The sequence below is a fragment of the Dermacentor silvarum genome, chromosome 9 (genome assembly GCF_013339745.2).
Source record: "Dermacentor silvarum isolate Dsil-2018 chromosome 9, BIME_Dsil_1.4, whole genome shotgun sequence".
NCBI classification, from domain to species: domain Eukaryota; kingdom Metazoa; phylum Arthropoda; class Arachnida; order Ixodida; family Ixodidae; genus Dermacentor; species Dermacentor silvarum.
Window position 1 is genome coordinate 5,746,452 of NC_051162.1, and position 22,632 is coordinate 5,769,083.

At 47.2% G+C, this 22,632-nt stretch overlaps 1 protein-coding gene across 7 annotated transcripts in view; it reads left to right on the top strand.

Moving 5' to 3' along the window:
- LOC119465117 (tubulin--tyrosine ligase-like protein 12) overlaps window positions 1-22,632 on the top strand; it is a 190,162-nt gene that overhangs the window by 77,469 nt on the left and 90,061 nt on the right. For all 7 annotated transcript variants that reach the window (XR_007463256.1, XR_007463255.1, XM_049655702.1 and 4 more), the window contains exon 10: window positions 18,422-18,533. Coding sequence is in view for 5 of the 7 variants with exons in the window: in XM_049655702.1 (XP_049511659.1) it covers window positions 18,422-18,533 (112 nt within the window). In the remaining 2 variants the exon portion in view is untranslated. The remainder of the gene's footprint in view (window positions 1-18,421; window positions 18,534-22,632) is intronic.

Here is a 22,632-nt window from a genome sequence, read left to right on the forward strand (position 1 = left end):
GTTCGTGGCGCCGACATGAAACAAGGGAAGCACGGCTGGATGACAAGCTCCAGTGTGTTCATGGCCATGTCTTCCGGGTGAAGTATCGCGCCGGGCACAGCTTTTGACCTACTCTACGTTTCTGGCTCAACAGTTTAGTGCCATTTTCCTTTTCCTGCTAGATGGATTTTTCTTCGTGCTTACATTCGAGACTCATTTCGATAGGTTGGACGTAAGATCAGATCCTCCTCAGAGAGGAGAATCCGAACATGGGGAAGTCTCCAAGTATGTGAGACAGTATAAATAAGAATGGGAACAACACCCCGAGCCAAAGGTGGGTTCTGCTGCTTTTACTTCTAGATGATGTGCCTGTAACGCCACGAATGCAGATACTCATTCTGCTAATATCGAAACATGTTTGCCGCGATGACATCGGTGCACCACATCACATGAACTTCACCCACCGTGTTAGCTTAGCTTGTGAAGTGTCGTGCTGCTGGCTCGAGAATGCGGGTTTGATTTCCAGCCACGGCGGTAGCATTTCGATGAAGGCGAAATGCAGGAACACCCGTGTACTAAGATTTAGGTGTACGTTAAACAGAGGTGGCCAAAATTAATCCGTTGTCCGCCTCTGCGTCATGCCATATCGTGGTTTTGGCATGTAAAACTCCAGCAAATATTAGAGAGTTTTAGAATGGGAGCCTGAAACGTTTTGGGGCCCCAAAGAAATAGCGTTGAAGCCACGGCGCATGCGCAAGACGGAAACTGTGTTTGGGTTTTGCATTGGGTACGCTATTTCATCGACTTATGGGGAGCCCCAAAAGCTGCCACAAAAGCTTTCGTCAACAAACATGGCGGCGCCCATCGGAGCGACGGCTCTAACCTAGCACAAAACTGGGTTCGTGATTCGTGTAACCCGTCAAGTTCGTACTCTAGAAGAAGTGATTGTGGTTATTGCTTTCTTTCTCTCAACTAACATGTGCAATGAAGATTGATTCATTAACCGCTGATTCCGAATTCAATTGTCGGTTTCATGGCTCGTAGGCCTAACACGGATTGACTTGGCTAGGTGAAGGTACGTAAACTTGGTGCGACAAGTTGCATGCTGCTAATAGAATAAGTTCTAAATTGTAATTAAACATGAAAACACGGAAGTCGAAATTCTTTTCTGATCATAAAAACATATATTTTATTTTATTATTTAAAACAGCTTTTCCTTGACGCCGCAGTGACGCTACAAGCGCAACACGCTATCCGCAAACGCAAAACGCCTATTACAAAACTCTTCATTCCTGCATGCCCCAATGCTAACACCCGCAAAACTCTTTGGGGCCCCAAACTTTAGGGGCCCCTATTCTAAAACTTTATTAGCCACCAACATGGTTTGCTTTTTGACAGTAACCAGATTTCACAGCGTAACCACTCTTATCAATTTGTTGTTTACCTTTGGTCTTTGTGCGCCGTCACGGCGTTTACCATTTCGGGCGAGTTACGTTCGGGACGTGCTCGTCACCGAAAACGACTGCGCGCTTCTTACACTGGTGTGACGTTTTGCGCTGCAATCTTTTAAAGCTTCGCTTACACCGTTTCAGAGAGTGAGTGGCATCTGTTGTCTGACACTTTTTTAACGCATGTTCTTGGCGTGCTAGAGACCTAAGATGGTGGCCAGGTTGATGTAAATGGACAAATTCGGACAAAGTTAATTGAAAAAAAACCCAAAAGAAAACGAGAAAACAAGATAGGACGATGAGACAAATAACGTGAGATATCATGGCGCGAAAGAGTTGTAGCTCATAAAAAAAGAAGCCGTGAGCATGTCGCCGTCGCAGATCGCTAGGCAGCTGAACTTCTACGCAGTAGGCAGAGATGGCGTGAGAGATCGATGACGCTGAACATTATTTTGCGTTCACAACAGCTAAAAAGCAAAGTTCGTAGTTAATATTACTGTCAATAACTAAAAATAATAACTTAGTACTACCTGTCATAAAATAAAAGCAGTGATTTCGCCCTCTGCAGTGATTCGCTGAAACTTAAGAGCTTCCGGGGCCAACCCAAAAGTGTTCTGTGCAAGCATGAAGTCTGTGTTGTTGATGTCAAGTGCTGACTGTCTCGGCGACACGGACATTTTCTTACGACGGGTTGTGCAAAAAAGGATTGCCGTAGTCGAATGTGAAAATGTATGTACAAATGAAACTGCAAATAAATGTGGCTATATTTGGCTACGAATTATTTTGCACTTTTTTTCTGTTTGGCTACATTTGGGCTACAACTTCTCAAGCTTTTGGCTACGGATCCTCGTCAGACCTGGCAACACTGGGTCATCGAGCCTCTCTTCATGTCGGTCTACTTACACCGCAGCACACCTGCTTACTTAATCAGCTCATGTTTACTACAATTCATATTACTACCAAAGCCGCTCACCTTACTTCGTATGACATTGCTGTGTTGCTATCGCATTCATGCTTCGCCCTTAGAGCGAAACTACTTTTCTTATTTATTGCGCAGTTCACGCGTTGCTGTTACGCACTGTGACCTGCTTTTTGACACTCGGGCATGGGTAATGGAGGTTCTTTGGATCAAGCGCACCTCGTGTTCGCCGTTTTAGAAACTTGTCGAGAGCGGGACCAGGGAAAATTTATCAGTGGCTCGCGGAACCCCGAGCAGGGGCCTGCGGAACCCGTAGGTTCCGCGGAACTCACTTTGAGAACCCATGATGTAATGGATGAGCAAATCCTTTTGCTATTTTGTACAAAAGCAGTGCGGAAGCTGCAATTCTCGTCATTTCGTGACTGATTGGCTCATGCAGCGGCGATCGAGGCCTCGCGACTTCCTTCGCAGCACGGCCGCGGCGCGCACCATGATTTGCGACACGCTTTGCGCTACCGCGCGCACATCCCGATTATTTTTTCGCCAGTAAGCTGACCGCCAACAGATCGCACGTCCATCGCGATGTAGCCGGTGCTCTTTATCCTCGACAGCTTTGCACCGAGTCAAACCAAAACAACTGTTTGTCGCAACTGCGGCCGCTATCTACGCGATTATTAACGGCGACTTTGCGGTGCTACGGCTTGCCGAGGGTACCGAGAGCGACGAGGGTGACATCACGGAGCCAATGGCAACCGGAACTCCGCCGCTCTGCGCCGGGTTAACCGTTATCAATCGACAATCGTCGTCTCTCGCGGTTCTATGCAGGTATTTCTGGATGCTGTCCGATCGCACCCTTTTCGCTCACGGTGATTCCGCGTTCCGAGAGCGCGCGAGATCATATCGCGCTGCCGCGCGGTGAGACGCGATTGCCACGGTGGACTTTGCGACAACGCGCTGACGCGCGCGCGGACACTTGCCGCTAGCGTCGCCGTACCCGGCCGACGCACACACTGAGTCAGAACGAAACTACTGTTCGCTGCAACAACTGCAGAAGAAATCGCGGTCGCTATCTATGCGATCATGGATGGCCACCACGCAGTTTTTAGGCTCGCGGACGACGTGCGTATTGAGTCAAAACGAAACTTTTTGTCGCAACCACTGCGAAAGAAACCGCGGCAGCTATCGACGCGATGATGGGTGGCGACTATGAAATCCCGCGGCCAACACGTTGTTATGTGCGGCGGTAAACGCAATAAAGGCACAAATAGGCACGAAGCGTTCTGTCGTTGCTGTCATTCACGTACGATTTCCGCTGCTGACTATGGCGATGCGGACTCCGCCGCTTCGTTTCGGTTGTGCGCTAACGCTGTTTCTGCTCTTCTGCGTCGCACATTTCAGGCTCTTTAATGCAAAAACGTATAGCCTTCGAGATTTATGGTTGATGTATGGCAGCCATGACGTGAAGCATAGCCTCCGAGATGTGTACCGGCCATCCGTGGCTTTTGGCTGCCTATTTGGGAGCTACGAATAATTCGGAAATATCGAATACTTGGATTCGAATCGAAGCGAATAACGAATATAGTCTTATTCGATCGAATATTCGACAATACCATATATTCGCCCATCCCTACTCGTGACCGATCACTGATGAGCACCCCATAGGAACATATTAGCGACAAGCTTTCTGCGACGGTTTGCGCCCATTATCACATTAGCCAGCGGCAAATTTTTATCGTAGGCCACACCATTGGCGACACTGTCGGGCCCGTTAGGCTTAATCAGAGTTACGTGGACGGGTGTCGCCGATTAAAGTTACGGTTTCATACCAAATCAATGCAAATCTCACTTGATCTCACGTCATCTGCACGTGAATCAAAATCCAGAGCAGCTGCATCGGGGAAATAAGATGTGCAGAAAAGGAGGTGACCAAAGAAATCTAAATCTTTACGAGTCGTGTTATTTAACGCACAGAGTATAGTTAACAAACTTGGGTTACTTGAAAACCTAATCCTTTCATATAATCCACACATCCTAGTTATAACAGAAACTTGGCTTCACGCGCAGATACAGGACAGTGAAGTCGTTCCTGCTTCCTATAAATTAATCCGCCCAGACAGAACAACTCGAGGAGGTGGAGTAGCCATTGCTATAAAAAACAACTTATTGTACACAGTCTTAGAAAATATCCCTGATCATGAAAGCTTATGGTGCACAATCAAATATGCAGATAAAGGAATACTGCATGGCAGTAGCGCACCCAGGATCTCTGCCAGGGGGGGGTTGACAGTTTGCTAATACCATCTAAACAGCACTAATTTCGATTTCTTCACGGGAAATTGTCAAAAAAATGCGCGTTTTGCGAGTGTGCAGACGATTGCGCGTCTTACATCTATAGTTGCAGTACTCAAATGCGTAAGGAAAGAAAAGGGGTTACACAAAAGGGGCGGGTTAAGTCGGCCTCAGGGGGGGGTTACAACCCCCGAATCACCCCCCGTCGGTGCGCCACTGCTGCATGGGGACGTGTACCGTCCTCCCAATACTCCACCCAACCTCTCAGAAGCAATGCACGGTTATATCTCGTGGCATACAAACTCAAGGTCGAAAATTATTCTGACGGGTGACCTTAACTTACCTGCAATTAATTGGGCTAACTTGAGCCATGACGGTAGGGAAGTGAGGAAACTGCTTTATTACACCGCACTCAGTTTTTCTTTGCGCCAATTGGTCTGCGCTGACACTTGAGTTGCTGCTACTTCTCTTCTGGAGCAATGCACTGCAAGGATGCACCATCACACTAGATAAAGGTCACAAGTTGCTTTGAATGACTTGTCCTATCGAAACAACACCTTTCAAACAGTCGTTTGTCTAGGTCAAGGACTACGCACGCGCTGACAATCATGTGGTGCTAGGCGCTTTGGAATACAACCTCGCTCAACTTAACTCTACAAAAATTCTTACTGAAAAAATTTTTTGCACATTTTTTTTTGTTTAAGAATATTTTTATGCAATAAAATTTTTTGTATTTTTTAAAAATAAATATTATTTGAAAGCATGTTCATTTACCTTCAATTTTATATACTGCGTGACACTGTAAACTCATTGGCTGTTGTACAAAAAGTTCTTAACTCAAACATGCAAAAAACAGCCAATTTCCCCGTGGTAAGGAAAGAGTTTACTATCGACCCATCTCATTGACAAATTATTTGAACATATTTTTAAAGCTGTTATACCTGGAAAATAACAATCTCCGTTTCGGTCAACGACATGGCTTTCGATCAGGTCTCTCAACCACAACACAACTTGCGGAATTAACCCATGATTTCTTTGATGCAATTAACAAAGGGGCTCTGATTGGCGCAGTCTTCCTTGACTTCTTGAAAGCTTTTGATTTAGTTCTGCATCGTGACTTTTTAGTAGAGTAAACTCTCATAAATATTCGTTATTCCCGCGGCCCATATTTTATTGGAACAAATTGCCGGGCACTGTAGTGAATTGCACGACACTTGACTCATTTGTGAAAAACATGGAGACCATGCCATTTTTGAGGAGGTAATAGTTCACATTCCCGTCCAGCTGATGTACCCACTCCTGCTAGGGCCCGGAAAGGGCCTGCAGTATCTGTAAATAAATAAATAAATTTTAAAAAATGTATTCACAGTGGTCACATGACCCTCAGAAAGCTGACAAACCGCCTCGCCAATGAAAGCGAGTACACGGGTGCCCGTTGCATGTTCACCGTCTTTGCGAAACACCGTATGGTGGCCCCTCGTTCCGAACACTGTGTGTAGGTGCACAACGGTCTCTTTTCATAGCTTCGAGCGACCCATTTAAGTCTAGCTTCGGATTTACATGGCGAGTTTGAACATGCCATGAGGCTGCCATGCAGACCCTAGGCTGAAGACGCATTTACGCAGACGGCAGATAGTTGTGGACTGAAAAAAAAAGGGGGGGGGGGGGGGCGTTGTGCAAACTTGCCGTGAGCCTCCCATTGTGAACTCTTTACCGTCGACAGCAACCACGGTCAATGTGTGCGGCGCCGATGACCGCACAGAGCGGTGTTGGGTGACGTGATGCGCATTCCCTGCTTTTGTCTGTCGCGCAGATTGCCCTTAATCGGGACGCACGCGCTAGTGCTGTTTAGTCTCCTGTTCGCAACTAAGGCTAGCCCTATCATCGCGTTGCACGTTTTAATTCCCCGTTGGTGCAATTGTCGGCGATAGACGCCGCCAAATCCGAGACTGTTTGGCGCAGTTAGGCGCAATTTTCGTCGATTGTATCAGGATGGCGCAGTAAATCCCATTTAGCGCACTTTGGCGCAGTTGGCGCAGGAGTGGAATCACTGAAAATTAATAAAATAAAAATATACATGTGCAGAAATTTGAAATTCTGCTCTCAGCACTTTGTAATATGCAGATTAGGCTTTCTGCTAAGGAAAGAATTATTGCTCTAGCTGTTCTAGATCATGAGATATCACTCCGACAATCTGGTGAAGTCACCCAAAAACAAGTTTTGAGAAAAGTGAGAAAACATGCAAAACCTTTTTATTTGCAAATTTACGGCTGGAACAGCTCAGTAGGCACCAGACATGTAGTCCTGCTGACTTCCAGCCCCTGTGTGCCGCTTTTTCGGGGACTGGTGCAAGTTTTCTGTTGCTTTGCCCACGTTCAGTTCGGTGTAAAGTTCGCGAATCGACCGCGCGCAGTCGCTCGTCAGATTACGTGCCGCGCGATCGGCCGCGGGTGTCAGCTTCGCCTTCACGTAGCTCTGCCACGGTTTCGTGTGAAGAGCCCGACGGCTGATGTCCATCAACGAGAAAATGTCATTGAACACGGTCTGTCGGTTGCCCGTTGCCTGCATGGCACGCGTAGCCAAAACGTTCACAGCAAAGGGGTTCATTCGCTCGGCACTATCAACGCGCGGCGAGCTCCACACCGAGTCTCTCCACAGTTTGCTCACATAAAACGCAGCTTCACAGCGAGTTCGTATTCCCGCTCGTCTCGGACGATTTCGAAAGCACCACTGCAGTTTTTGCACGTCGCAAACGTTAATAAAGTGTTCACTGCACTCAAATCCACAATCGTAAACGTAGTCCCATCAGCCGGGCAAAGTGCATCGTCGGTACTGTCACCCACGAACTCGCGTTTCCTCTCCGTCGCTGGAGCGGAAGATAACGCAGATAGATTCGCTTTGGCTTTCGCCGCTTCCTCCTTCAGCTCGGAGGGCTGCCGGTAGATCGTATCTTGCCGCGAGTGAAGGTCGAAGGCTTGGCGGCAGACGGACTCTGAATCGCAGCAGCCGCTGCGGCCGTTAGGCCTACCGTTGCTGCATCGACGATTTGGGCATCAAACGCTGAGGTTGTGGCGTCCTGGTCGTTTTGCGCCGTCGAGCAGCGCACTTTGCAGTTTTCGATGAGCGTCCGTCGCACTTTTTTAGCACCAAACTTGTGCCGCGTGCGAAATTTGCGCACCGTTTTCGACAACGCGGCACGCTTTCTCGCTGACACTGGGGCAAGATGGCGCGTCTCAATGCGCGTCTCCAAGCGCGCAGCAGACGATGACCATGCCGTTCCGCCAATTGGGAGGCAAGCTCAAGTCACGTGCGCCAAGTGCCGAATAGGAGAGCGTTTTAGTACCTTTTTTTGGCGCGCAGTTTTAAAGTGGCCAATAGCTGAATGGGGCCCGTTCTGGCGGGATATTGAAGGCAAAAAGCGGCTCTTTCAAATGAGACCAAGATGTCCGCGCTAGCACACGTGGAAGAGCAGGCGCGCGTTTTGGAAAATGTGCCGTTTCAGCGTCAGTTTAGCCTGAAATTCAGCTAGTACATGTCGTTTAAGGCATCATTGCGGCTAAAATATTGACATTATCGGTATGAAATTAACAATATAGGTGCAATAATAGCTGTAAATTTCAACAATGCAATTAAAAAAAATCGAGTTTTTTCGCGATTTTTGGTCGCCACAACCCGTGTCCCCCCTTAAGGTGCTTCTCTTAACATCGTACTTTTTCATTATCTCTTGTCGAGAAACACCTGCGTTCACGTCTTTCAATATCATCACCTTTCTTTCAAGATCATTTGCTGGCTGCTGTGGCCGCTTAACTCCTGTGACGGTCGCCATCGGTATGAAGCGCGACGGCGGCGGCAACGCGCACACACACAGCCGCAACACGCGAAGTCACAACACAAAGAACTACGTCAACGAAGTCACGAAGTACACCAGTAGGCGTAGCGAGCAGCTGTTAGTAGACACTGGATGTGCCGGTGGCCCAAGCGCTTCCGCCGGGTGGTGACTAGCGCCACCTAGCCACTTCCCCCTCATTCACTATCATCATGATCATATTCTGCTGCAGTTCGTTCGGTTTCGGTTTCTCCAAAACTCCGGTTCCGCCGTCGGTTACGGCAAGCGGTGATTGAGCCTCCAAGCCGCCGAGATCGCGCGACTCTGGAGTCGCGCGGAGTTGTCCGAGATAACCGGTGCGCGGCTAAATCCCTCCGAATTAATGAGCATTTGACCCCATTGAAATATACACAGTTTTGCCGGGACCGCGCCGCGAGTCCGAGTTAACCGAATTTCCGAGTTAACGAGGTCCGGATAAACGAGCTTTTACTGTATTTGTACTAGAGATTTGAAGATATTGTCATTCAGAGTTTTTTACGTAGATTTCGAAGGACATTAGTTTTTTTGTAGCTGCTACATTTTTTTAGTAATGTCCTACACAACGGCAAAATACAGTAAAGTCTCGGTGATACAAATTTCACGGGGTCGCATCAAATATTCGTATCACCCAAAATTCGTATCATCAAAACATACATATTTTTAGCACAAATAATTGCTAATGTGGAACCCCATTGATACGTTCCTCGCTGCTGCGTTTTACAGGCTGCGACGTTGCATTTTCACTGTCCCAACCTAAATCCCATTGACTTCCATGTATGAAGTTCCCCTTGATACGCACCAGTATGCAATGTTCCTGCATCTTACGTTGCGTTTGAATGTGGTGGTCACGTAAATTAAGCGGTCCAGCCAGCTGGTACGTGGCAACAAGCGACCAGCACGTTGAAGTAAGTGCAGCCGCGTGACGTAGCGGGTTGTTTGGCGACTATGGATACCGCCCAGATCCCGCTATGCTGGCTTGTCTGTGCTGGTCGCTCCATTGGCTTGGCCACCGCCAGCGAGGTTTCTCACGCGTTTGTATGATCTGCAGCGGTGCGGAAACGCATTCGGAAAAGCCAATGTTTTTCGTATTGCGAGCAATTTTGGCCGGGCAATGTTCAAGAAATACGAAAAATCCCGTCGTTATAACCGATCATCGCTATATCTGGACTGTTGTAAAAAAAAGAAAAAAAAAAAAAAAGACTGCCGAATATACCTTTGTAGTCACGAAACCAAATTTGCCACTTGCGATAAGATATTAAGATATCGACGTTGTAGAAAGTAGGCTGTGAAGAACAAAATGTTTATTTATAATTCTAAATAGTGCCTCAATCGTTCAGCTCGCTGAAATAGAAATCTGCACTTGCTTTCGGATTCACAACGCTGTGTGCATCGCGTCCAGCTGCTCTGAGAACACTGGTGCCTATAATTTAGCGTGCATTAAATCAATGAGCGACTCAATCAAGACATTGCACTTTTTTTGAACATCGGGGTCGGCGTCAAAGACGGACCATTGTCTATCTCGTCGTCAGTGCCGCTGCTCTCGTCGCCTCTGTCGCGACAACGCTGCCGTCTGTCGCGACAACGATCGCCCCGTCGGAGATCCCTTCGCAGAACAAGGCAGCGCTATCATATGCACTCAGAAACTCCTCCATCGAAGCACCACCTATTTCATCATTGGTAGCGACGTGTTTCCAGAGTTCGTTAATGTCAGCGGCTTCAACTGTGTTGGTTTTGCCCAGGGGGTTTCGTCCTGGCGCACAAAGCCCGCTTTTTCCATTGATCGGCATGGCCACTGCTTCTAGCCTTCATGATCGTGGCACTCCCGGTTTTCATAATCGTCGATATCATCGACTGCATGAGCTCGTACTTCTTCGAGTCTCGCAAAATTTCTAGTTTCGTCTCGAGTGACGCAGCTTTGCGCTTTGTCGGCATACCTCCCGCTGCACTTCTGCGGCGAATTTCCGCGCTCGCTGAGAGAGAGAGAGACAGCGTATGTTTTTTTTTTGTCTTGTTTTTCCTTCACCTTCTCTTCTATGGATGCTCGCATGACCGCCGCCGCCGCGATGCAGTTGGCGCCATCTTGTGCACGCTGCGCTAACTTGCGATGCTCTCCGTGACTTTCGCAATCGGCGCGCGAGCGGGATGAGCCGTGCGGTAATGGCGGTAAATACGAACTCGCGTTGGCAAACTTTTCGTCCCGCATTGGTTAACGGCAACTCAGGAATGCAAATTTCACGATTATTCTGCATGAAAAACGCCGCCCAGAAGCAAGATTTCGATTGTTATATCCGATATGCAGTGAATAATATATCGTTATATATGTTTTTTTTTCTCATAGCCCTAATTCTTGAGTTGATGCGGTTAACTCGACTCATCGTTATATGTGGTATCGTTATAATTGGACGGCACTGTACCTGTGATCGTTCCACAGGGGTTTTACTGTATAGTGATCTTTGTGGGCACTTTCTTTTGCATAATATTTTGACAAAAAGCATTGTGCTGTAGCTTATTAAGTTCGTTGTAGACTGCAAAGTGCCGGTAACTATGCAAACAGCATGTACGATTACTGGAACTATGCATAAAATATTAGGACACTAATTTTTTTCACCGTCATAGCCTCATACTTTGGAACTACTGCTGAGAGATATTGCAATTTAAAGTAGATATCAGCATTCTACGTATATTGAAGAGTATCTATGACAAATATCGTTAGTATAGGAAAATAATTGCACAAGGTTATTGTCGTGGGATTGTGAAAAAAAATTTCTTGAAGTGTACTACAGTCAAGTCTCGTTACAACGAAATTCATGGGAGACGCGAAAAATTTCGCTGTGGTGGAACTTCATTGATGTGAAATTAGTATTTATAGACGTACGTCAAACGGCAAAGCTGCGAACGAAACCGAAAGCAACGTTCGGGAAATCAACGCGATGGCGTGGGGGCAAAGGTTGAGATGTACGGAAGGCGGTCAATAAAGTGTCAACTTCAGGAAAGATTTTTCGTACATTACGGCTGACTCCTAACGTAACGCGTATGCCCAGCCGATCGCGAAACACTCATTTTGCGGCACATGCACTGCCGCAATGAAGCGTTTGAATTATCACAGGTTCACTGCATATTCTATTTATGACAAAGTTAGCAAGCTTGGCAAGCTTGCACTTACCGGAAGTTTTATTTCCAGAAGTTGATGAGCCTGGATTTCCTACGCTTCACGGCAAGCAAAGGCGTTATGCGGGTCTCACAGTCCGTTAAAAGAGTCATCGCAAGGTCACTGTCGTGGGCTCTGATAACTTTTAAGCTGAGGTCAAAAGGATCCATTACTTTCAAAGCAATCACCGGAGTCAGTGTGTCTTGCGGACTGTCATTTTCCCCAGGCTACGAGACGTTGCCATCATGTTGACAACAGCGGCTGCTGCCTGTGGTGCCATATCTTGAAAGTGATCTGTGATGTGCACCAAGTGCAAGCCCACGTGGTCCTCATCTTCAAAGTGATCTGCGATGTGGGCAAAGTGTAACTAGTGCCGGTAGAGTCGTATGCGGTCTACTTTCAATGCTTAGTTCGTGTGGAAGTGAGAGACTACACGGAGGTCAGTTCACTCGCCATTATCACCGCGCCTCCTCACTACAGCGTGCTGACAGCGAGTTTCCACGGTCATCGAGCGAGATGTGTTCATGTTTACCCGTGCATGCGTAACACGATGCTTCGTAATTTAGCTAGTAAGCTAATGTTTACAAGTGTATATGGCGATAAAACTACTATCCTTAGTTCGTATAGCTGTCTACTAATCTGCTATCGCAATTGATGGTTCGCCTTTCGGGCGAAACTGCGAGATTTTTTCTTCCGCTTTCTGCCTTGGCGATCATATGTGCCTTCTCCTCGAGAGAGAGAAATTTACGCTTCTTCATTGTCGTAGCCATTTTGACCAGACACAGACCACAGAAAACGGCAGTGATTGTGGTGATATCGTGCAGTCTCGCGCAGGCGCGTGATGACCATGCGTGACTATGGATTGCAGTGGCTTAAATCGGTACTTTGAATTTGTTTTCGTTCGCAAAAACCTTGTTCAAGCAGACATACGATCGTCACAGCTTTGGAAGGGCCTTCTAATTTGACTACTCGGCAGCGCCAATTTCAGTTCAGTCCCAGTTTCGTTCTCGAAACGTTCGTTGAAGCGTTCGTTGTATGGGGGACTCGACTGCAATCGTTTTTGGCATAGTTCCACTAATTGTACAGGCTGTCTGGATAGATACATGCACTTTGCAGTCTACAAAGAGCTAAGTAAGCTACGGCACAATGCTTTTTGTGAACATTAAATACACAAGAAAGTGTCCGCAAAGGTCAGTATATTTTGCTGTTGTGTAGGACATAACTCAAGAAATGTAGCGTCTGGAGAAAAACTAATGACTTATTCGTAATCTGTTTGAAGAACTCTCTAAATGGTTTAATTTTCAACCTCTAGTCCAAGTATTAAAAAAAAAACATTTTTATCTAGCACCTCCCTTTAATTCTATCCGACTGAAATTCTATCAGTAAAAAATATTTTCTAGACTTTCACATACGAACAGACTTGTTATCAGTGCTGTCATACTAATTTGGTGCTCCCTTTAATAAGAGTAGAGTTTACTGTACATCTCGATTCATAGGGGCCTAAGTTACTGATAGCTAGGTACCTTCATGTTAAGTAATGTGACTAGTCTCTCGAGCATGTGCTGCACCGTGTTGCTTGCACAAAATTTGTAAGCATAAATGTTTGTGTTAAATTTCCTGATATTCAATATTTCATTCGAAATCTACTATTTGGTATTCACACAGCCCTGAAAAAAATACTTTTAAATCCGGGATGTCACCATGACCATGACGGGCTGGCACTTGGCCTTTGCTGTGAAATTCTAAAGATTGAAGTGTGTCCTTCATCTGCTCTTCTATAGTCGGATACAACTTTAGAAGACAGCGGCATTTGCCCCTCAAAGGCGGATGCATACGAGCCGGCACCAATAGGCGCGCACTTCAGGTGACGTCATGAGCCGGACGGCCGGTGTCCTCGCCGACGGAGAACATGCCTAACATGGCCGCCCTCGCTTCGAACTGGGCCGAGTCGCGTCAGCTCTGTGCGTCTCCCTTCGTCAGAGTGAATTCGAATTGTTTGTGGTGGTCTGTCATGCCGGAAATATTATTGTGAGCTTACGATGCACAATTTGTGCCGCGTGCGTTTGTTCTGAGCCGTGAGCCGGCGAAGAAAGATTGCAGCGAACATCGGTGACGCTGCGCTGCGCTTCGTGTGGAAACAGGATCCCGCGGCGACATACCGCTGCAAAGAAACATCGTACGTGTTTGTTCCGTGGTGTTTTCTTTTGCTCCTAAGTGAAGTTACGACGACGAGAGTTCGCCAAAGTCTGGTGCCTACTGTGAGCGGCGGGTGTGTTTGTGTACTGTGCCCCTGCGTTTCTCGTCGGACGTGGTGAAGTGATGGAGCAAAACCATTATCAGGATAAGTGAGAAAAGCGTGCGCGGTTGAAACCAACCTGCGAGTTTATCAACAGAAAAGATTTGTGAAAGCAACCTCCAACGCAAAGATTCGTTGCTGCCAGCTCAGCGTGCAAACGATCGATCCTTGGCAGCAGTGTGATAAGATAGCCGAGCGTCTAGCATCGTCGTTCGAGTGTTGTGTAGCACCGTCGATTGATTGCTTTCCACCAATGCTAACAATCAGTGACTAACACGCGCTGCTTGAGTGAATGTCATTGGATTGTTAACGGTCAGGCGTTTGGAAGCAGTGTTTGTTACCTTAATGTCAGCCTGAATGCTCATATAAAATTATGACTGATACACTGGTGCCATTGCAAGGGAGCTTGGCATGAATTCGCGTCGCTGTCTGGCTTAGAACTCTTCGCTCACTGCACGCGCCAGCAGTAGAAAGCCTGCTGTGACACAATCGCGCATAAGCTGTGCTGTCAGCGCTCGACTTGCTTTCCCACAACACAGCTTTGCGCTTTGTCGTGATATGTCGCTACTAAAAAATTCCTATGACAGTGAAGGCAACAGAGCCAATGTGTACATTAAAAAAAAGTACGACAAAGTAGACACAGCTGCTTGTGAACTGACTCCTAATAGTTCTACTCGCGTCTGCGTTAAATGTGTGTGTGTGTTTTCTTGTGCGTTTATGTATATTTGTTATTTTGCCCTTTTTTGTATTTTAGATCTTAGTTTTCGTGCTCACGTTTGTGTTCATGTGTATGAATATGTGAGTTCTTCCGTGCGTGTATGTATTTATGCCTATTTTAATCCTTTTATTTTTGCATTTGATCTTGTAAGCATGCTGCAGCCACGACTTTCTTTACACTTCCATTAACTCGTCTCATTCAAAGCACCAAGTCCAGTGAATAGCAGGGCTGGCCTCTTCGATGTCATTAAAGCCTATTCTCTCTTGTCTACCTTGCCTCCTCAGTCTGCCACCTTGCTTTGTTTTCTCCTACTATTCTGACCTTGCTTCTTGTGCTGTTGCCGCAACGTGATTAACCAACTTGCACCAAAGAAAGTTTTTTAGCTGTGACAACAGAAACATTGACAGATACAAAATGTTAAAAGCATCACGTGGCTTGCACAGTTAGTTCGTCTCTTACCCCTGTTAATGTGTTTATGCATCAGTGCATACGGCAGCTTGCCAGAAGTGCACATGAAAAGGTGCCATATTGTGAAACAGCACCTTGCTATGTTGTTGCATTCAGTCTTAATAAACAGATGGTTTTGCTGCCCATCACATGTGGTCGTACGCATATATAACATTGTGCAGTGGGGTATCATTTCCTGTCTTGACGCTTTCATCATTACAAATGAAATTTTCTAGTGGATGGAGTCCAGCAAAGCAGTGCTGTGAGAGCTTTTGCAACTTTCACCATTTATTACTTCCCCAATACCACTGTCTGAATCTGTCCGTCACTTTGCCTACGACTTGTAATGAACAAAGTGACTTACTAAAACATGTTCAACTGTACTGAGCATTTTTCCGGTACGTAAATATGACAAAAAAATGCTAGCAAAGTTAATCACGTTAATAATTGTGCTTGCATTCGCATTACTTGCTCGAGTCAGAATAATAAATTGAAAATTGGCTATGACAACACTTCAATTTTCAGTGCAGACTGCTAAGGGAGACATAAAGCGTGCTCCGACTTCTGCTATTTCACTATGGGGTGCGTCAAACTCGACAGTGGCTGCCTGAATGAGCATTTTGGGGCTCACTAAGCTAATGATGTCTTATATTTGTTCTCTTAATTGCATTACTTGTGTGAGCCAGATAACAAAATAAACAATGCAACCACATGAATGTGCTTTGGCATTCAAGCTGCTGACAGTGGCTGTCAGTTTCGTGTTGTCTGCTGCTATTTCACCACCACTCGCTAAGACATGACTGATTTCCAGTGCAGACTGCTAACAGGACCATAAAGTGTGCTCTGACTTCTGCTATTTCACTATGGGGCGCGTCAAACTCGACGGTGGCTGCCTGAATGAGCATTTTGGGCCTCACTAAGCTAATGATGTCTTATATTTGTTTCTCTTATTCGCATTACTTGTGTGAGCCAGATAACAAAATAAACAATGCAACCACATGAATGTGCTTTGGCATTCAAGCTGCTGACAGTGGCTGTCAGTTTCGTGTCGTCTGCTGCTATTTCACCACCACTCGCTAAGACATGACTGATTTCCAGTGCAGACTGCTAACAGAACCATAAAGCGTGCTCTGACTGCTGCTATTTCACTATGGGGCGCGTCAAACTCGACGGTGGCTGCCTGAATGAGCATTTTGGGCCTCACTAAGCTAATGATGTCTTATATTTGTTCTCTTATTCGCATTACTTGTGTGAGCCAGATAACAAAATAAACATTGCAACCACATGAATGTGCTTTGGCATTCAAGCTGCTGACAGTGGCTGTCAGTCTCCTGTTGTCTGCTGCTATTTCACCACCACTCGCTATGACATGACTGTGATTTGCAGTGCAGACTGCTAACAGAACCGGCCCTTATAGCTGTGTTGTCTACGATGTAGCTCAGAAAGCGTGACTTTACAATGCCACCAGCTCAAGCAGCTGCTTCTTTACCATCCTTTCACCGTAGGTGACGTAGGTGATGTTCTTGCTTGTGAGCCACTCCTGTATCTTTTCCTTCTTCCAGGCCGTCGTTGGCAATTTCTCTTCTCGCCGGCTATGGTAAGGTGCATTGTCTAAAACAATGACGCTACCAGCTGGCAACTTCTGCAGGACGTCATTGAACCAGCCCTCAAAGCGATTGACATCCATTTCTTCGTGGTAGTCGCCTGTCTTTTGGCCTCTGAATACATCCAAGCAGCCGTCGACGAAACCATCCTCGCTGCCGATGTGCGTCACGATCAGGCGCTGACCTTTCCCAGAAGGTTGTTTTAGACCCGTCGTCAAGCCATTTGCTGGAGCGAACAGGCGTCCGCGCTTCTGCACCACGGTGTCTGTCCACACGATCGACCGAGTGTGTCCCGCCGTCACCCATGTCTCGTCCAGGTAGAAGATCTTTCGGTCTTCCGCCCGGTAGCCCTCCACGTCACGGAGGTAGCGTTTCCGCCAATTGGTGATGTCATCCCGGTCGATAAGCAGCGAGTTGCGGCTTCTCTTTTCGTGCTGGAAGCCGATCTCGGCAAGCAGGCGACGCACGGTACACTGCCTTAGTGATGGGAGTTCCATACGATCCGAGAACTCTGTAGTTATCTTCTCGACCGTCGGTATCTCGTTGCGGCGAAAGAAATCGTGCACACATGACCTCAGCGCGCACAACGTGAAGCTGTCAAACTTTGCGCTGCATCTTCTCTTCTCCGCATTGCGTGGGCGCTTTCGCGAGGGCGTCGTCAGTTTGCCACCCAAAAAATGCGAAGCGTTAACTTCCTCCCTCACCCTGAACACAGTCCTTTCGCTGACACCGAGCATGTCGGCGACAAACTTGCTCGTGTCCTCCAGGCTGCGTTCAGGCTGCCTGTTATACGCCAAATCGTGTAGCAGTGGAAGATCATGTTGCGTGAATCGCTGTTCAGGATGTGGCCGCTCTTGTTCGTGCCGAGGCTCCTTGGTGGTGTGGTCATCGAGGCGACACAAGGCTCGTTCGGCAACAAAGGATCGCGTTCCGATACGACCTCGCTGGGCTCCATGGCAGAAAACTGGCACGGAATGCCGCGCGCGATCGTTCGCGAACTCACGAGATCGCAGGTTTGCAACCGCGAAAAAAAAAAGAAAAAAATAATAATTAAAAATAATCCCAACACATTAAGAAAAAAAGGTTGTGCAAACACACAAAAAGTATATATGAATCTTATGCTATTAAGCCAGCGACTACTACGCCCGGTGCCATCGATCTTGCTCCGTAGCAGACGACGCACAGTGTTGTAGAAGGCACGGAGTTATTTTTCTCTCGCGATCCGGCATGTGCGGTAGCATTTCCATCATGATAGTTTCACCAAACCACTCGTCAAGATACACAAATCTTATTTATGCCGACAAATACGCGTTTTAGAAGCAGTCACAATTTTTTGAGCGGGACTATTTCTTGAGTCGCGGAGGAATTGGCTGCTGCGCTTCGGTCAACTGGGCGGGGCCTCCTCCTGTCTTCTAAAGTTGTACCCAAGTATAGTAATCAACTACCAATGGCGAAATTAATGAAAGTAGAGTTTAGAAGCAATACCTTATCAGTCCAGACTGTTTTAGGTTTTCTCTTTAGGGTCCCTTTAAAAGTGAAAAACAGTAATACATGGGACACCTGACCTAACCATGGCTGCCCATTATTTATTCCCCACTCATTTTTAAACACCTCTTACGGCTTACTTCTGGATTGGTGCGTTCTAGCTTTGAGTGGTATGCGTAATCAGCTTTCTGTGTAAGATGTCATGGCTGTCTTCAACTCTCAGAGGCCTGGACAACCTGTGGATCTGCAAACCCTGGAACTTGGCTAGGAGTTTGGACACCCATGTGACAGACAACCTGCACTACATCCTGCGTCTACCAGCCACGGGTCCTAAGGTGAGCACCTTTTGCAATGGCCATGGTTACTGGAAGGTGTTTTGGATGTATGCAAATACAGAATCTTTGTAATACCAGTTTCACACTTTTGATCGCAGTCGAGCCAGATCGCGAACAAATTTCTCAGTCATGATTGGCTGACCGCAATTGGCTCATTTGTGGAAATCACAAGGGAGCCAATTGCGGTCAGCTTTCTCGACTGCGATTGTCTTCCTTCCCTAGCTTGTGCAAATGAGCCAATCACGATCGAGGAATTTGTTCCAGATAGGGCTTGATTGTGATCACAAGTGCATCGTGTGATTCCCCGATAATACGAATAACTGGCTTTGAAAATAGAATTGCATGCTCAAGTGCAGATGCTAGCAGAATTTGTTGATGGGCTAATTGGTGAACAGACATGATGGAAATAGCAACACAAAAATTTGGAAAAAATACAGGAGGTGACGGGAGGAGACTGCTTTTCTCGCTACAAAGCCATTTTCTAGGGTTGTGCGAATAGTGGATTTTGAGTTTGAAGCGAATTCGAAGCGAATAGGGACTTTGGTTGAATATTTCTAATCGAATATCGAATAGTTCCTGTTTAGAAATCTTGGCCGCTAAGTGGCATGCAAGATGATTGGATGCGTGTAATGATTGGACTAATTTGTGAGAATGAGACCACAATTAATTAAAGTATGACTTATTTATTGGAATACATTTGACAATGTTGATGACATTCACTCATCTTATCGCTTTCTTTTGGAATATTGTAGTTTAAATGGTTTGAAACAGAGTTTTCTTGCAAATAAAAGTTTCGGAGCAATTATGAAGGTTATAAGAAATTTTTAAATGTCCGAAATTGTTTTTCTAACTTAGTGTCTGGACGCGGCGGTGGTGAGAAAGTGCTGGCAATCAGGGCACGAAGATTGGCAAAGATGACGCCGGCGTATCTGGAGCTCGTTGCTCGGTTTCTTTTACCCGTGATTCAACAAAGTTGATGAAATGACTACAATTAGTATACAGTCAGCGTCCGATTTTTTGGACTTCATAGTGGCCACGAAAACGTCAGAAAAATCGGGCAGTCCAAAAAATGAATGCATGCCTTTTACTGCCCCCAAGGGCTCGAATCGCCACAGGCGCATTGTAAATAGCTCTGAAGGACTGTCAGTACACTTATTGGGTGTATCGGTGCTTGTACTCAGATAGGAGATGGCGGTGCACCTGTGTATTAACGAATACATACCGTGGCTCATGACAATTGCCCCCTCGCACTCTTGGTATGCTTCACAGCGTAACACTGCTGCATTGAGGCAAAGCTGACTTTCGGTAACTAGCATTATGCAACGCACAGTGCTTTCTGAGCTTCAAAGCCATTGACGAGGATCACAAAGGCGGAGTCCGTGCCATTTCAGTTCGCCAACAGCGGCAAACTGTTTCAATGAAAAACACGGCACCTAACACAAACTTGGTAGCAAACGTCGGAGTAGCTAGGTCGTTGCCGTGGTGGTGGCTACGGTTGTGAGCGGATCTGATTATTAGACAGTAAACAAACTTGCGACCATTTACCAACACTTCGAAAAGTATGAATATTACAACTGCTCTCGAAGCGAATATCGAATAGCGTAATATTTGAAACTGCTATTAGAAAATTCGAATACAGTGCAGTCCATGTATAACGATACGACCTATAACGATATATCGGTTATAACGATGAGTCGACCTCAGAGTATCAACTTATGCATTAGGGCTATGAGAAAAAAAAACATATATAACGATATATTATTCACCGCATATCGGATATAACGATCGAAATCTTACTTCTGGGCAGCGTTTTGCATGCAGAATAATTCTGAAATTTGCGTTCCTAAGTTGCCTGTTTCTAAGACGGGGCGAAAGTTTGCCTACACGAGTTCGTATTTGCCGCCATTACCGCGCAGTGCATCCCGCCTGTGCGCCGATTGCGAACGAAAGTAACGGAGAGCATCGCAAGTTGGCGTAGCGTGCACAAGATGGTGCCAACTGCTTTGCATCCGTGTTGCCGGCGGTCGCATGAGTGGTCAGAGGAGAGGAGAGGGGGGAAGAAAGTGATAAGCGAGCAGCGCCTGCGCGGCCTACGCTGCCTTTACAATCTCCCTCTCTCAGCGAGCGCGGAAATTCACTGCAGAAGTTGTGGGGTCTCACATGTGCTCTTGGGACAAAGGAACGACAACACAGTAGTGCAAACAATCAAAAGGGCATTTATTGCACCTTTCATACACTAGTGCACACTAGCCGAATTACTACCAATAGAACATTCACATGGGCGCGCGACAAATCAAGGAAGTCCGACTCACCGCGACACGATAGCGAGCGAATACGTTCGCCCCATGCTATGACACCATCGCCTAGTCGTTCACGTGTACAGTCACGCGAACAGTGGCGCGCTCGAACGATCCGTGTTCGTCCATACCGGTGTCCCGCTCTAAGCCTCGCGCGACGGTCGTGCGAAGCGGGCCGGCGCATGCGCGAAGCGTTCGTGCGTGTTGGTCGCCGATCCCCAGCCAAAGAGAGAGCGCCTCCAACCTTTTTCTCCCAAGTGACCTCGCCGTTCGGTCGCGTTAGCATCGCGACACTAGCGCCATCTCTCGCAACGCGCCGCAACCACCGCCGGGCTTAGCCACGCATAGAAGCCGGACTACAGGAGACATGCGGGGAAAACAACATCAGGGGACGCGTGAGAGTCGCGCATCCCCACAAAGTGCAACGGGAGGTGCGCCAACAAAGCGCAAAGCGGCGTCATTTGAGACGAAACTGCAAATTTTGCGAGACTCGAAGAAGTACGAGCTCGTGCAGTTGATGATATCGACGATTATGAAAACCAGGAGTGCCACGATCATGAAGGCTAGAAGCAGTGGCCATGCCGATCAATGGAAAAAGCGGGCTTTGTACGCCAGGACGAAACCCCCCTGGGCAAAACCAACACGGTTGAAGCCGCTGACATTAACGAACTCTGGGAGCACGTCGCTACCGATGATGAAATAGGTGGTGCTTCGATGGAGGAGTTTCTGAGTGCATATGATAGTGCTGCCTTGTTCTGCGAAGGGATCTCCGACGGGGCGATCGTTGTCGCGACAGACGGCAGCGTTGTGCGACAGAGGCGACGACAGCAGCGACAGTGACGACGAGATTGACAATGGTCCGTCATTGACACCGACCCGGATGTTCAAACAAAGTGCAATGTCTTGATTGAGTCGCTCATTGATTTCATGCACGCTAAATTATAGCCGCTAGTGTTCGCACAGCAGCTGGACGCGATGCACACGGAGGTAGTGAATCCAAAACTTCTGTGAAAGCAAGCGCAGATCTCTTATTTCAGCGCGCCTAATGATTGAGACGCTATTTAGAGGTATAAATAAACATTTTGTTTTCCCCAGCCTACTTTCTACAACGTCGATTTTTTACCGCAAGTGGCAAATTTGGTTTTGGGACTTCAAAAATATATTCATTTTTTTGTTAACGGCAGTCCAGATATAGCGATGATCGGTTATAACGATCGAATTTTTCGTTCTTCTTGATATCATTATAAGTGGACTGCACTGTATTCGCACAACACTAGCATTTTCTAATCTTGAGAAGGGGGAGGAATCTAGCCTTGTTCTATGACATCCTGCAAGTGAAGTGCAAAAAACAGGGACAGGCACAGGGTACAACACATGCGCTAACATTTCAACAAATTTGTCACATGTAAGAGGTCGCCAGCGGTATACGAAAAAGAGGACGAAGTTCGCGGAGCGTTTCGAACGGTGCGAGCACGCGAGGCGCGTGAACCGAGGTGTGATCGTGGAAGAAACAGCACGGTTCGACGATTATCGACGTGGCTCCGGGCCAGGAAGGTCGCATCACCAGCTACGCTCTGGCGACGGGAGACTTGGGGGTCTAGCCGAGTCCGTGACGTTGGCCGTCCAAGGTGTGGCCGTTGACCTCGGCAAGTTCGAGTGAGGCTCCTGGACTGGCTGCAGCCTCTCATGGCAGGACCGGGCACCCCAGAGAGTATCCCCCTTCTGCGGCAAACCGGCACGTTCGATTCTCCACGGGACGCCACGTCGGCACTCACGAAGAGGTTGCGACGCATCCCGACGCT